General features: G+C 41.4%; 2 protein-coding genes across 2 annotated transcripts; both read right to left on the bottom strand.

Moving 5' to 3' along the window:
• Positions 1-4,828: 4,828 nt before the first annotated feature.
• LOC115272177 (olfactory receptor 51I1-like) lies at positions 4,829-5,764 on the bottom strand. The gene has a single exon (XM_029915234.1). The coding sequence runs from the start codon at positions 5,762-5,764 to the stop codon at positions 4,829-4,831; it is 936 nt and encodes a 311-aa protein (XP_029771094.1).
• A 6,213-nt stretch (positions 5,765-11,977) lies between these two features.
• LOC115306964 (olfactory receptor 51L1-like) lies at positions 11,978-12,931 on the bottom strand. The gene has a single exon (XM_029957574.1). The coding sequence runs from the start codon at positions 12,929-12,931 to the stop codon at positions 11,978-11,980; it is 954 nt and encodes a 317-aa protein (XP_029813434.1).
• Positions 12,932-13,736: the final 805 nt, after the last annotated feature.

Raw genomic sequence — 13,736 nt, 5'->3', positions numbered from 1 at the left:
TGGGTTAGCCAAAATTATCTATCTCCTTATCTGTCTATCGGATATAAGCTGCTGCTTTTAGGGGAAATGCTTTTCATTTTCTTTTTAATCTTTCCATAGTTTTACTTCCAGTGAAAATGAAAATGGCAGCAATGGAACAGTAGTGAGAGACCTCTGTTATCTTCCGAAGGGAAACCAGGCCTTCCATAAGGTTGGACCAATGGGCTTGGTGTGTGATAGATCAAAGTAAGCAGGCAAAGAAACCCAAGAGAAAAACAAATAAAAAACCAGTCCACAATGTTAATGTCTAACTGTGTGATATTTCTTTCAGGTTTAGTAGATTACTCCTGCACATGAGGAGCTTAGGTTTTCTTATTGTATACCAGAACTCTGAAATATTATATGGTTCCCTCAGGCTCTTGAAACACCTTAAACTTACTTTGACCAGTCACTGACATTCTCCATGAGTGTTTGTTATGACATAAAATGTGTCTTAAATACCCACAAATTTAACTTTGAGTTCAGAGGTAGGGAAACTTGGCTTTTAAACCTAGGTCAATAAAATAGGGAAGTTCTCATGTAGATGTGGGCACTGTCCGCCGTCTCTGCCATCAGCAGAATTCTAAAACAGGGTTAGAACAGTTCACTCCTGTCTTCTTTCCAGCAGACGCTCAGAGGTGCCGGTGGTTTAGCTGGTTAAGCATCCAAGTCTTGGTTTTGGCTCAGGTTGTGGTATCACTGCCTGGGGTCAGTCAGGTGGGCGTCAGGCACAGCCTGCTTGGGATTCTCGCCCTCCTCTCCCTGCCCCTCCTTGATTGGGCACATACCTGTTCTCTCTCTCTCCCTCTCAAAATAAATATATTTTAAAAATAAATATTAACAAAGCAGATGCTCAGATGTGGGCCAAATTCTTATTTGTTGCTAAAATGTGAATGGAGTAGGTCTGCTTGTACACTGGAGAGAAACACAATTTCTTTAAGTAAAAGGCTAGAAATAAAACAATTTCACAGCTCTGTTTACTGGAAAATTAAGTAGAGAATAAAGAAACAGGACAAATCAGCCATTTAAATGTTTTCCAAGGCTCCTGGTAAATACACATTTCCATTTATTAAAAATTTAAATTGTACATTAGGCATAGCTTACATGGGAGTCCCCCCTCTGTTCTTAGCAAACATGTAATATAATGCATCCTGATAATTACCTCTTTGTAACAGAATAAATGCCCCTGGTTGCAGTCTAAGTTGTATTATTGATATGTCTTGGAGTGAGAAAAACAATAGGTATGCAATGCTTTGGACCCATTGGCTTCTTGGATGATGAACAGAAAGGCTCAATTCCACCTCTGCACCCATGACCACTTCTAAAACCCGTCACAATTCAAAGACCAAAGAAAATCCTAGATTCTTTCTAATAGACAAATTTGAGCAAGTTGTAATAGTGAGTTTGATCAATATTAGAAGGCATTCTTCTTGTTTTCATACCATTACAAAACACAAAATATCCTTCTTTAATAACCTAAATGTCTTAATATGATAGTTTATCTTTTACTTTCCAAGAAGAGGAAATGTTAATATTATGTAGCAAAATCTTCTGTCACAGTGAGAAACTAATTTCCCCCAATCCTTAATATCCAATACGAGTGATAATTTTTTTAAGTTTATTTATTTATTTTGAGGGAGAAAGAGCATGAGCAGAGGAGGGACAGAGAGAGGGTGAAAGAGAAAATCCCAAGCAGGCTCTGCAACATCCATGCAGAGCCTGACACAGGGCTCAAATCCACAAACCATGAAATCATGACCCGAGCCCTATTCTGGGCAGGGAGTAACATATGAACACCATGAAATGCTAACCTGGATTCCAGGGTCTCTGAGAAAGAGAAAAAAAAGCCCCAGTGTGATCCCTCCCCTAGGGGGCGACACCACACTATTGCAGGAACAGAGATGGAAAAGGGAGAATGACAACTAGACCAAATGGGTATGTTTACAAAGGGGAAAATAAAGTAGAATTATGAGCAGCATGGAGATATTCTCAAGAGAAGAATAAAGAAACCATATACATGAAAGCTTGTAAAAATCGTTTATCTAAAACCTATAAGGAAAAAATGAACCCATATTCAAATTTGAATTAGTCTTCATCACATTTTGAGATAGATTACCAAGGCGTTTAAGGATGAGGAATTTTAAATAATATAAATGAGGAAACTTAAATTATATAAATTAGGAGCGCATGGGTGGCTCAGTCGGTTAAGCATCTGGCATCAGTTCAGGTCATGATCTCATGGTTTGTGGGTCTGAGCCCTGCGTTGGGCTCTGTGCTGACTGCTAGCTCAGAGCCTGGAGCCTGCTTCACATTCTGTGTTTCTCTCTCTTTCTGACCCTCCCCTGCTCGTGCTCTGTCTCTCAAAAATAAATAAAAACATTAAAAAAATTAAAAAAATAAATAAATTTTATAAAATATAAATATTCATATATATATGAATTCAAATCTCTTTTCATGAGCCATCATCCCTGTATAATGTGAACAACTTACTTTAGGGAGTTTTGTAGATTCGTAAAATATATCGCAGATATAACTTCTATAACACCCTCACACACCCTCTTCCTATTTTCAAATGTCCTTTCAAGTGTATTTCTATCTCACATATTATAAAAAATCTGAAATATCACCATAGATTTTCTATTTATTTATTTGTTCATTCATTTATTTAAATTTTAGTTAACATATAGTATATTAACAGTTTCAGGAATAGAATTCAGTGATTCATCACTTACATATAATACCCAATACTCATCCCAACAAGTGCCCTCCTTAATGTCCATCACCCTTCTAGGCCATCCTCCGCCCACCTACCCTACAGCAACCTTCAGTTTGTTCTCTATTATAAAGTGTCTTTTATGGTTTGTTTCCCCTTCTCTCTCCCCCCCGCATCTTATATGGTCATCTATTTTGTGTCTTAAATTCCACATATGAGTGAAATCATTGGGTGTTTGTCTTTCTCTGACTGACTTAGCATAATACTCTAGTTCCATCCGTGTTGTTGCAAATGGCAAGATTTCATTCTTTTCTGATCACTAAGTAATACTTCATAGATTTTCCATACGTGATAAAGATGAAAGCATGTGCATTTCCCCGAAAGTCTCCCCAGTGTTACTGGGAATGTTTAACTTAAGTACACATGCTGGGACTGAGAGTAAATTTGGCATAAAGACCAGAAATGTTTTACTGAGAAATTAAAGGGCTTAATATTTGCAGGAGCATATTCTTTAAACTTTGGAAAGAGAATCTGGAAAAGTAAGTGAGGGACAAAAATTGTAGTTAATACAGAAACAGAGGGGAGAGAAAGGCTAATGAGTATACAGTGTCATCAAATGGAGTATATGAACACAGAAAAAAGGGGGTGATATTAACATAAGGCCAAGGAAATGTATGTAGACCTGTATTCATTCATTCAGTAATTACTCTGTTCATTTTCCAAACATTTATTGAGGAGCTAGTATATTCCAGGCACTAGAGGGGCCTCTGTACATAGTGGATGGGGTGAAGGAAAAGACATTGTCCTGCCTTATTGAACTTAAAACATAAAGGACATAAAAAATTACAACAGTGCGAAGATAACTAGTTGGTTACAGTTGTGATGTGTGGTATGAGACAAACAACAAGAAAGTAAATGTGCAATTAGAATTTCTGATGGGATTCGAGTATGGGGGGCAAGTTGTGTTGTGAGGAGGAGACAGACATTTGCAAATCCGGGCCCCTACCCAACCAAGGACAGCAAGCCTCTTAGAATCTGCTCCTCCCATGCTTCCCTGCTAACACCCTGTGTGCAAGGACTTCCACTCAGCACAGCTTCTGGAACCTCACATTTTAAGTTCTTGAGTTGACTAAGTGTACTTAGCATTAGCAAATTATGCTCTCTGCTTCCCACTTCACTGTATCAGATTCTTCCAGTGAGGTCTTAGCAGAGGGAATTAGTGTTATTCCCCAAAGTCAATTAAGTCAATATTCCTCAGGAACCATACAGACCCCTGACTTACAAAACTGTTCCTTCTGGGATTATTCTCAATTATAGGACTTTGTTCTTAGTACTAGGTTTGTGTTCAATTGCCCCAAGGCTTGAGCAGGTTTTCAGTATACACTTAAATATATGTATATAAACATAGTTATGTACATTTTTGTAATGAAGTGTTGAAACATTATTCTTTTTTTAAATGTTTATTTATTTTTGAGAGAGACAGAGACAGAGTGCAAGCAGGGGAAAGACAGAGAGAAGAGAGAGACAGAATCCAAAGCAGACTCCAGGCTCTGAGCTGTCAGCACAGAGCCCGACGCAGGGCTTGAACCGTGAGATCATGACCTGAGCTGAAGTCAGACACTTAACCAACTGAGCCACCCAGGCACTCCCTGGATTTTTTTAAAAAACTAGTATACACCATGGTATGGCCAGATCCTAACTCATTTAACTATCTACCTATTGACAGCCAGTTCATTTTTCTTTTATTATTTTATTTCAGATGTTGCTGAAGTGAAAATTCTCATTCACATCTCTGTGTTCGTAAAGAAGTATCAGAGTGTAGATCGAAGGCCATGCTAAAAATTGGTATTTCTGGGTTAGAGAGTAGGTACATTTTATGTTGACACAACAAAATAGTTGACAAAATACTATCCAGTACTGATTTACATTATGATATCTTGTATATAAAATGCAGGTTCTCAATACCTACATCAACACGCAGCCTTACCAAACTTTCTAACTTGATAAAGTGATGAGTACTCTGTGCTTCTCCGGACCATTTTTGGTGATGAAACTGACTGGCTGATAGTGACCATCTCATCAGCCCCAATTCCCTTTTTATTTTCTTTGACGAATGAGTTGGATTAGTCCCTGGCGAATCTGCTTCGTCTTAACACTGTAGATGATGGGGTTGAGCACAGGAGGCACCAGAAGATAGACATTGGCGAGGAGTAGACGGACCGTAGGTGCCGCATGCTTCATGAAGCGGTGCACCAGAGCTACGCTGATCATGGGCACGTAGTACACGAGCACCGCACAGATGTGTGAAACACATGTGTTAAGGGCCTTCTGCCTTCCCTCACCAGAGGTGATATCCAGCACGGTGTAGAGGATCAGCACATAAGAGAGGACGATGAGCAGCGAGTCCAGCCCAAAAGTGGAAGTGACGATGCAGAGCCCCAGAATGCTGTTGGGGCGTGTGTCCCCGCAGGGCAGCTGGATTAGATCTGAGTGAAGGCAGTAGGAATGGGAGAGAACATTGTGGCCACAGAAGGGCAGACGCTTCAGGAGGAAGGGCAGTGGGAACATGAGCATCACACTCTTTAGTCCAAGTGCGGCACCGGTACCAGCAATACGGGGACCGGTCAGGATGGCCGTGTACCTCAGTGGGTTGTAGATGGCCAGAAAGCGGTCCACCGACATGGCCAGCAGAACTCCTGACTCCATGATGGAAAATGAATGTATGGAGAACATCTGCAATAGGCAGGCTTCAAAGCAGATCTCATTGGCACCAAAAAGGAAGATGCCCAACACAGTGGGTAGTGTCGAAGCAGAGACACCCAGTTCTGCAAAGGCCAGCATAGCTAGGAAAAGGTACATCGGCTGGTGCAGAATGGTGTTTTTCCTGATCACTGCCAGGACCAGGCTATTGCCCACCAGGGCCACCAGGTATATGGAGCAGAATGGGAAGATAAACCAAGGGTACAGGGCCTCCAGACCAGGGAGACCAGTCAGAAGGAAATATTTGGGGATGAATTGACTGCTGTTGAACATTTTCCTATGTCTGGAGTCCAGGGACTTTGACCAAGGCAGGTGCCAGAGATCCAACCCGGGGTGAGACACATAAAGGTTATTGGAGACTGGGTGCCTGCCGTTTCCTCTGCCTTATAGGATCTGACAACTCATGTCTTTCCTCTCATTTATGACCAGTACCTTTTGGTCTTCGATGCTGAACAAAAATGTGGAGTCATACGTGCAAGTAGATATATCTCCAGAATAAGGGAATCTGGTAGAGTATTTTAACATTCATATTTAAAACTAATCCAGAGTGGTTTTACTAGGTGTTTTTGGTAGGAATTGTCTCCTACCAATTGTTTTCCGCGTCTCCATCAAGAGAGAGTATTCTGTAGTATTAAAAAGACATCATTGAAAGGACACTAGACAAAGAGAGCTGTAATCTACCAGATATCCTATAAATTCCTTGTTAGAAGATGTTGGATTTCAAGGAGCCAATGGGGATGGGGGTTAAGAATAAAATTACTTCAATGTTAGCATAGAATTGATTAGGAGATACAGAGACTAACTGCCCATCTCTGCCACTGCAAGTAGCATCAAAGACTGCTCTCCACTGGAAACACAACCTTATCTAGTTTTACTGATTAAGCATCTCTAAAATGGGCTCAGTTCTCTATGTTCTTTCTTCAACCTTCCGGATGATCCCTTTGGCTCTTACACATCATGGGGGAAAGCACAGAAAATGTCCATGTTTTTAAAGTTAATGAAAAGAACCCACTGGAATTTCTATTAATGGAAAGAAATATTCTGCCCATTGGAGAATTCCTTTCCTGTTGTCAATTCACACATGACCGCTTGATTAATCAATACTTACTCTGTTAATGGGAATGATGGGCTGTAGTCCTGGAGTATGGTCCCTTCAGACCATGTTTTTGAAACTGCACATACAAAACCAAAAATCTTTATCCATGATGTTCCACATCAATAGTGCTGATACTTTCTGCAACCCTGCCTGGGAAGGCAATGTGCATTTATTGACACTCTCCAAGAGATGTATCTGTTGAGAGAGGCAGAGATCTCTACAAACTAAGAAGGTGCATCTATGAGAAAATTTCTGATCTCAGGATGAAAGATCAGTCAAAATCTATGTTTTAGAAAGAAAAATGAGAGAGGAAGAAAATGATATCTCTCTCATCAAGTATAGAAATCAGATCTTGGGATGCCTGAGTGGCTCAGTAGGTTTAGTATCCAACTTTGGCTCATGTTATGATCTCACTGTTCATGAGTTCAAGCCCCACATCACGCTCTGTGTTGACAACTCAGAGCCTGGATCCTGCTTTAGATTCTATGTCTCTGTCTCTCTCTGCCCTTCTCTCATTTGTACTCTGTCTCTCTCAAAAAAAAAACATTAAAAATTTTTCTTATTAAAAAAAGAAATCAGGTCTACTGGAAACAAACAAAAAAATGTAACATTGGGGCAAATATATGAGCAATGAGGAAGTTGGAGGTACTGAAAGATGGGATACAGTTAAGTCTGTAAACATGTTTTTAAGTTCCTAATTTCTACTTTTTCGTGGGCTCTATGTTTAAATATGTAAAATGGAAATAGATAGTATACAGAAAAAAATAAGGGGACTAAACATAATAATGTATATAGAAGAGTCTTATAAAGTACCCAGTAATCACCAGCTATAAGAAAACAATATTGGCCATTGTGGGAGACATTGGGTCTTCAGTGAAGACCCATGGCTTCTCTCTGAGGGATAGACTTCAGTGGTGACATAGGCGTTCCTTGACCAGGAACCATTTATGCTGCTGTTACTCTGAGCCTGACTGCTTTTCTAACTAGTATTTGGGGTATATTGTCCCTTTAAGCTTGATCTTCCATTCTTCAACTCTGCATATTAGTAGTCTAATTCACTTTCTTCCTTTTATAGTGCATAGGATTCTGATATGAGTTTAGCAATTCCTTGGATTACTTAGAGTTGAGTATTCATTTACAGTTGTGTACCTTGTTTATTGCTCCCAGGTTTTCCTCTTATGCATTTTGGAAGTTCAGAGCAGTGTGGATAAAAGGTAGAGTTGCAGACTATGGAACCAGATTGCCTTGGTTAGAATCCGGGCTCAGTCACGTTCCGAGGGGCTCTCAATTCCCCATCTGTAAAGCAGAGAATCATTATAACATGTAGCCACAGGCTTGTTGAAGCTTAAACAAGTGAACCTGCATGGAGCAGTTAGTGCACAATACACTTCCAGTAACTGTTACTATTGCAGGTGAAATAATGATAATAATAATGTCAATGAAAGTCAGGCATTTACATTTTATTTTTATTTTTTTATTATTTTAAAAAATTTTTTAAAGAATAGTTTATTGTCAAATTGGTTTCCATACAACACCCAGTGCTCTTCCCCACAAGTGACCTCCTCCATCACCACCACCTCTTTTCTCCCACTCCCCCTTCCCCTTCAACCCTCAGTTCCTTTCCAGTATTCAATAGCCTCTCAAGTTTTGCATCCCTCTCTCTCCCCAACTTTCTTTTTCTCTTCCCCTCCCCCAGGTCCTCCATTAGATTTCTCCTGTTCTCCTGTTAGACCTATGAGTGCAAACATATGGTATCTGTCCTATGCCTGACTTATTTCGCTTAGCATGACACCCTCAAGGTCCATCCACTTTCCTACAAATGGCCATATTTCATTCTTTCTCATTGCCACAGGAATTTACATTTTATATAATCATTTTTCAGTCAGGCCTTTCTCTCCCCATCCTTATAGGTTATTCTTTTTCTTTTTATTTGCAAGTAAGCAATTTCTTAATTGCCTACAATTTTCTAGATTGAAGAAATCAACTTTGTTTCTTTATGCCAGTCTTTTTACATTGAGCCATTCATTGTCTGGAATGCCACTGAGACAGTATTTACTCCTGCTTCCTGATCCACCAGGGACACTGCTGCTGCTTTCCACAAGCACCTGTGATCATTAAAAACAAACAAACAAACAAAAAATGTTTGCTTGGCAAGTGAGTCCCTATGTAGAACTGCCAGTACAGAGTATCACCCACCATGTCAAAGGAAGCCCACCAGCTTGTGAGAGAATACGACGGTTGGTGACACGGGCTGTGGGAAGGGAGAAGTGGTCTGGGATCCAGCCTACACTTTGGGCTTGTCATTTTCATTGTCTGTTGGCCAGTGTATTAATTTTGGAGACACCAAGAAAAAAAAGAGAAGAGACTTGATTCTAAAATGCATGGGATCCCCCTGGTGCTTCAAAATGGTCTGGTGGAGGGAGAGTCATCCCCGAACATCCTCCATCAAATTAGTTCAAATTAGTAAGAGAACAGTGAGTTTTGCTCCCCCGCTACTATGGTTGAGGATGAAAAGAAAAGTCTTTGTATCCTATATGTGCATCCTCTTTGAATGGCACACTTCTTGGTGCTGATGAAACCCCAGGGAGATTTAGCTTCTTAACTTGACTGGTCTGTAAATCCTGGCATGCCCTAACGTGTCATTTTCTTCCTGGTCATTCCTGTGCTTTTTTGTTTTGTTTTTCTTATGGTTAGCTTTCCACTCCTGCTTTTCCTTTCTTCAGCACTTCAGCATTCAGTTCCACTAAAAATGATATTTTCTAACAAGTACAACGTGCACCGTGGTTGAGTAACGTGGCTCAGATGTCAGTCCTGGGATGGCTTCCTCACACTGGGATGTGGTTAATCACTTCCTGCACCAGCACCCGTGTCTACGGTAGCCCTCAGTACCATGTATTGTGTTTAGTTGTTTGTTAGTCGTCCAAGGAAGACTCAGAGCCTATATTTTATTAAGTCATGTCACCAGGCCTTAATAAAAGGAAGGGACACAGGGAGGGAAGGAACAGGAAAGAAAGTGCATATTGATGTATGGTGATATATTCCAGCTGGGAGCTTGGAGCAGGTAGTGGTGGAAGAACTTTGTCTTCTTCTATCAGATAAGAGTCTCTCTGAAGACAAAAATAATGTGCTATCCTTTTACCTCATTGAATATGAATAGCTGTTATTATAGGCGTTCTGAGATCCATGCTGATGAATGAGGTGTGTGGGTTGAGTCAGAAATATTATAAGAGTCTAAAGCAGGCCTTATGCTCAAAATACTCAAAACAACCCACTCTTACACCTTTTACAGCTTGAGAGAATGGGAAGTTGGCATTTCAAGTGACTTGCCAAGCCACATTGCCAAAAGTGCAGTTAACAAGGAGAGCAAGGAAAGCCTGGACAGAGGCTAAATAAGGAAGCTGGGGTTAAATGGGCGACGGCATCAGTCAGCAGGCAGTGGTGAAGGACAATGAAAAGCACAGGTCATCGAGGAGCTGGGGTTGAGGGGGACCAGGCCCCACAGGTTATGTGGCTGTCTGCATGGGACAGAGGGGACAAAAACTATTGGTGTGGAAAATGAAGGAGAGAAGGGTAAATTGTCCTAAGAAACAAAGATTTAAAGAGAGAATTAAATATCTGGTTTAAAAAGATTTGGATTTGGGGACAAAATGGAGGTTTCTTGTCTCAAGTTTCCTGAATTAACAGAGAGGAGTTGAGTAAAACAAACTGAAATGTTTCTCTGCCTGAGGGTTTCTGGATAAATCCGCATTGTGCCGGGAAGGGTCTTTCATGGCAGGAGGAAAAGGGAACAGAAAGTCTGTGTTGGAAATGACATGCATCTCAGAACTAAAACCCCAGGTTCAGCTCACCTGAACAGATTTCCCATTCTCCTATCCCACAGGCTAGACTTCCAGGCCAACTCCACTCCCCCTTATGAAAATCCACCTGCCCTTCAAGGTAGCTGCTGGTCACAGGCCAGAACCCCAGCTCACTACCTGGAAAGAGGGGCTGACTGGTCTTCTTTATCATGACTTCAGCTCTAACCTTCTCCTTCCCCCAGTTGTGCCAGTCAGTCCCCTGGGAGACACAGGCAAACCAGTCTCAGAAGACTGTGCTGCCTTTAGGCCTATAGGAGTAATGAGGCCAAGAGCAGAGGATCCTAGGAGATGCTCTCTGCGGAGCCATCAGTCAAACTCTGAGAAAATATAGAACTAGATGGTGCATGTGCATGTGGATGTGTGAACATACACATCTATGTGAGCATGCTTTTATGTGCATTAGCTAGTGTGTAAATTTATATAAATGTGTATATGAAATGTGCCTGCATGTGCAAGTGTGTGTTGATGTATACATAATGATGCTCCTTGTTTGAGAATTTTGTTTGCAAGTTTGCATGAATCTATGAACATGTATCCACAAATATATTTACCATTGAACGTATAGTCACATAGGTGGTGATATGACAGAGATATGTCCTTAACTAACCCAAGGAAAGAACCTCCAGATCTGAGGGAAAAAGTGCAGTTGAGTATAGATTCATGTTTGTATAGGTGCATGGATATATTGTATTTCTCTATAATCTTATGTAGGTGTATGCCAGTATATATTTGCTGAATTTTCTAAAGTACTCTTGTAATTGTCTTATATTCTGAACCTTATTGGTCAGTGACATTCCTGTGTTCTTTGGGGACAGCAGAAATTGTCTTGTGCTGAAACTGGCAAAGTATGATTGAAGCAGCCCTTGGAATCTGCATTTTGCACTCAGATCTGGTAGTTCTTTTATTAGGTTAGTGACTCAAGGACACACTTTTGTTAGATCTTTACACTACCTTCAGATCAGAAACACACAACCAACCTCAATTTTTCTAAATCTGGTTACAAATTAGTCCTTTATGCCTCTCCTCAACTTAGTTTTGTCCCAGACTATGAAATGAACAAAATAAGCAACATTGGAAAGTTCCTCTTAGATCTAAGAATAAGTTATCCCTGGTGAAGGTATATAGTAGAAATATTATATTTTGATGAATGATGGCCAACTCTTAGGTTAATCCAAAAAAATTTCCCACACCATCAGAGTAACTTATTATCAATGACATTATTGTAGAATTAAAGTTCTACCAAATCAGTAGAGGAGACAACACAAAAATCACTTTGGACATGCAAACATTTAAGTAAAAAATATGATCATTCTTTTTAATGTAAGAAAGGAGCAGATAAATATTTTTAAGTATAATCATAAGTAGTAATAAGCATCAACTTTATTTGATTTTAACATTAGAATCAATTCATGATGTACCATCAGCTGATCAAACTAAGATAGGTAAACAGAACTTGCTTTGCAGCATGAAGGCTCTAAAAACAAGGTTTCATGTTTTCCTCATTTGGAATTGCTGTAGTCCAGTCCCAATGTTTCACTGTGTCTTTCCCAGTGAAACCACCTTGAGGATTGCCCTGCGGATCTGCTGGGTCTTGATGCTGTAGATAACAGGGTTCATCAGGGGTGGGAAGAGCACAGACACAGTGCCCATGAGGATGTGCACCAAGGGCGAGGTGTGGTGTCCAAACCTGTGCACGATGGACAGGCCTAGCACAGGCACATAGAAGCAGAGCACGGCCAGGATGTGCGAGACACATGTGTTGAGTGCCTTGAGCCTCTCCCCGGCAGAGACGATGGCCAGCACGCTGTGGAGGATGATAGTGTAGGAGAGCAAGATGAAAAGGACATCAGAGCCCATGGCCAGCATGATGATGCACAGCCCATAGAGTCTGTTGAAACATGTATCAGAGCAGGCCAGGCGGATCATGTCCTGGTGAAGGCAGTAAGCATGGGAGAGAGCCCCAGGGCGACGGTAGTCAAACATCAGTAGGCGCAGTGAGGGTGCTGCAGTGATAGCGGCACTCTGCACGCCCAGCACAGCCCCAACCAATGCCACACGAGGACCTGTGAGCACTGATGCGTAGCGCAGTGGGAATCGGATGGCCACCAGACAGTCCAGAGCCATAGCGAAGAGCACCGCTGACTCCATGAAGGAGAAGGAGTGTAGAAAGTGCTGCTGCAGAACACAGGGCACCAGGCCCACTACCCGGGCATCAAACCACAGCACACCCAGAACTGAGGGCAGTGTAGACATGCACAGGCCCAAGTCTGTCACAGCCAGGATGGCCAGGAAGTAGTACATGGGCTGGTGGAGAGAAGGCTCAGTTCGTACCAGATGCAAGATGGTAGCATTACCTACGAGGGCCACCAAGTATCCTACAAAAATGGGTAGTGAGATCCAGTGGTGAGCCCACTCCAAGCCTGGGAAGCCTGTCAGCAGAAATGTAGAGAAGGTCGTGTTGGCATTTGGTAGGGTGGATGTCCTCATTCTCAAGAAGTCTAGGAAGAAAGGGTAGTATGTTGAATGTTACTAGACCATTAACATGAGCACACCTGCTCTCACTGGACACCAGTCCCCTGCTTGTCTCACCTGGCCTCTCTGTGCACTGTGGACTCAGTGATTTCTTAGTTCACCAGTGCCCACACAGACAGCTTGTCCTTTTGTTGCTTCCTCCCTCTTTCTCTTCTTCCCATCCAACCCTCTACTTACCTCAGTGACAGTAGCCTCAAAAAGGGTTTTCTCTACTTTTGTTCTTAACCAGCTGGTGAAAGATAAGGTTCGTTTTATTTTTTTAACTTAAAAAAATCTAGAGCTCCACCTTAATAGAATGCTGAGATACTCTGAAATTCTCTTCCTCCTAAGTTGTCTTCTTTGTCTGATCTTACTCCTTCAAGCTTCTTCTGTAGAAGAAATTATACCTAGTTTTCCTAAGCAAATCAAGAATGCCTTAGACATTTACTCATCCAGTTTGCTCTCCACTATATTTCCTCATTGTCATTATGAGATCCTCTGCACATGTCCCTGTGATCATGGGAAAAGGTTTCCTGCTTCCTTCCACACCCAACCTCTCTCAAAGAACCCAGGACTTGGTCTCTGGTACCTGATGTCTCAAGCATCTAAGGCCCCGGGGAAGTCAGGCTAATTCATTCTATACAGGCCACCTCTTTATTTTTTTAAAGTTTTTTAAAAAATATTTTTTATTTATTTTTGAGAGACAGATAAAGACAACTCGAGTAGGGGAGGGTCAGCAAGAGAGGGAGACACAGAATCTGAAGCAGGCTTCAGGCTCTGA

Source organism: Suricata suricatta, chromosome 11 (genome assembly GCF_006229205.1).
Source record: "Suricata suricatta isolate VVHF042 chromosome 11, meerkat_22Aug2017_6uvM2_HiC, whole genome shotgun sequence".
NCBI classification, from domain to species: Eukaryota; Metazoa; Chordata; class Mammalia; order Carnivora; family Herpestidae; genus Suricata; species Suricata suricatta.
This window is presented reverse-complemented; position numbering and strand designations above follow the sequence as displayed.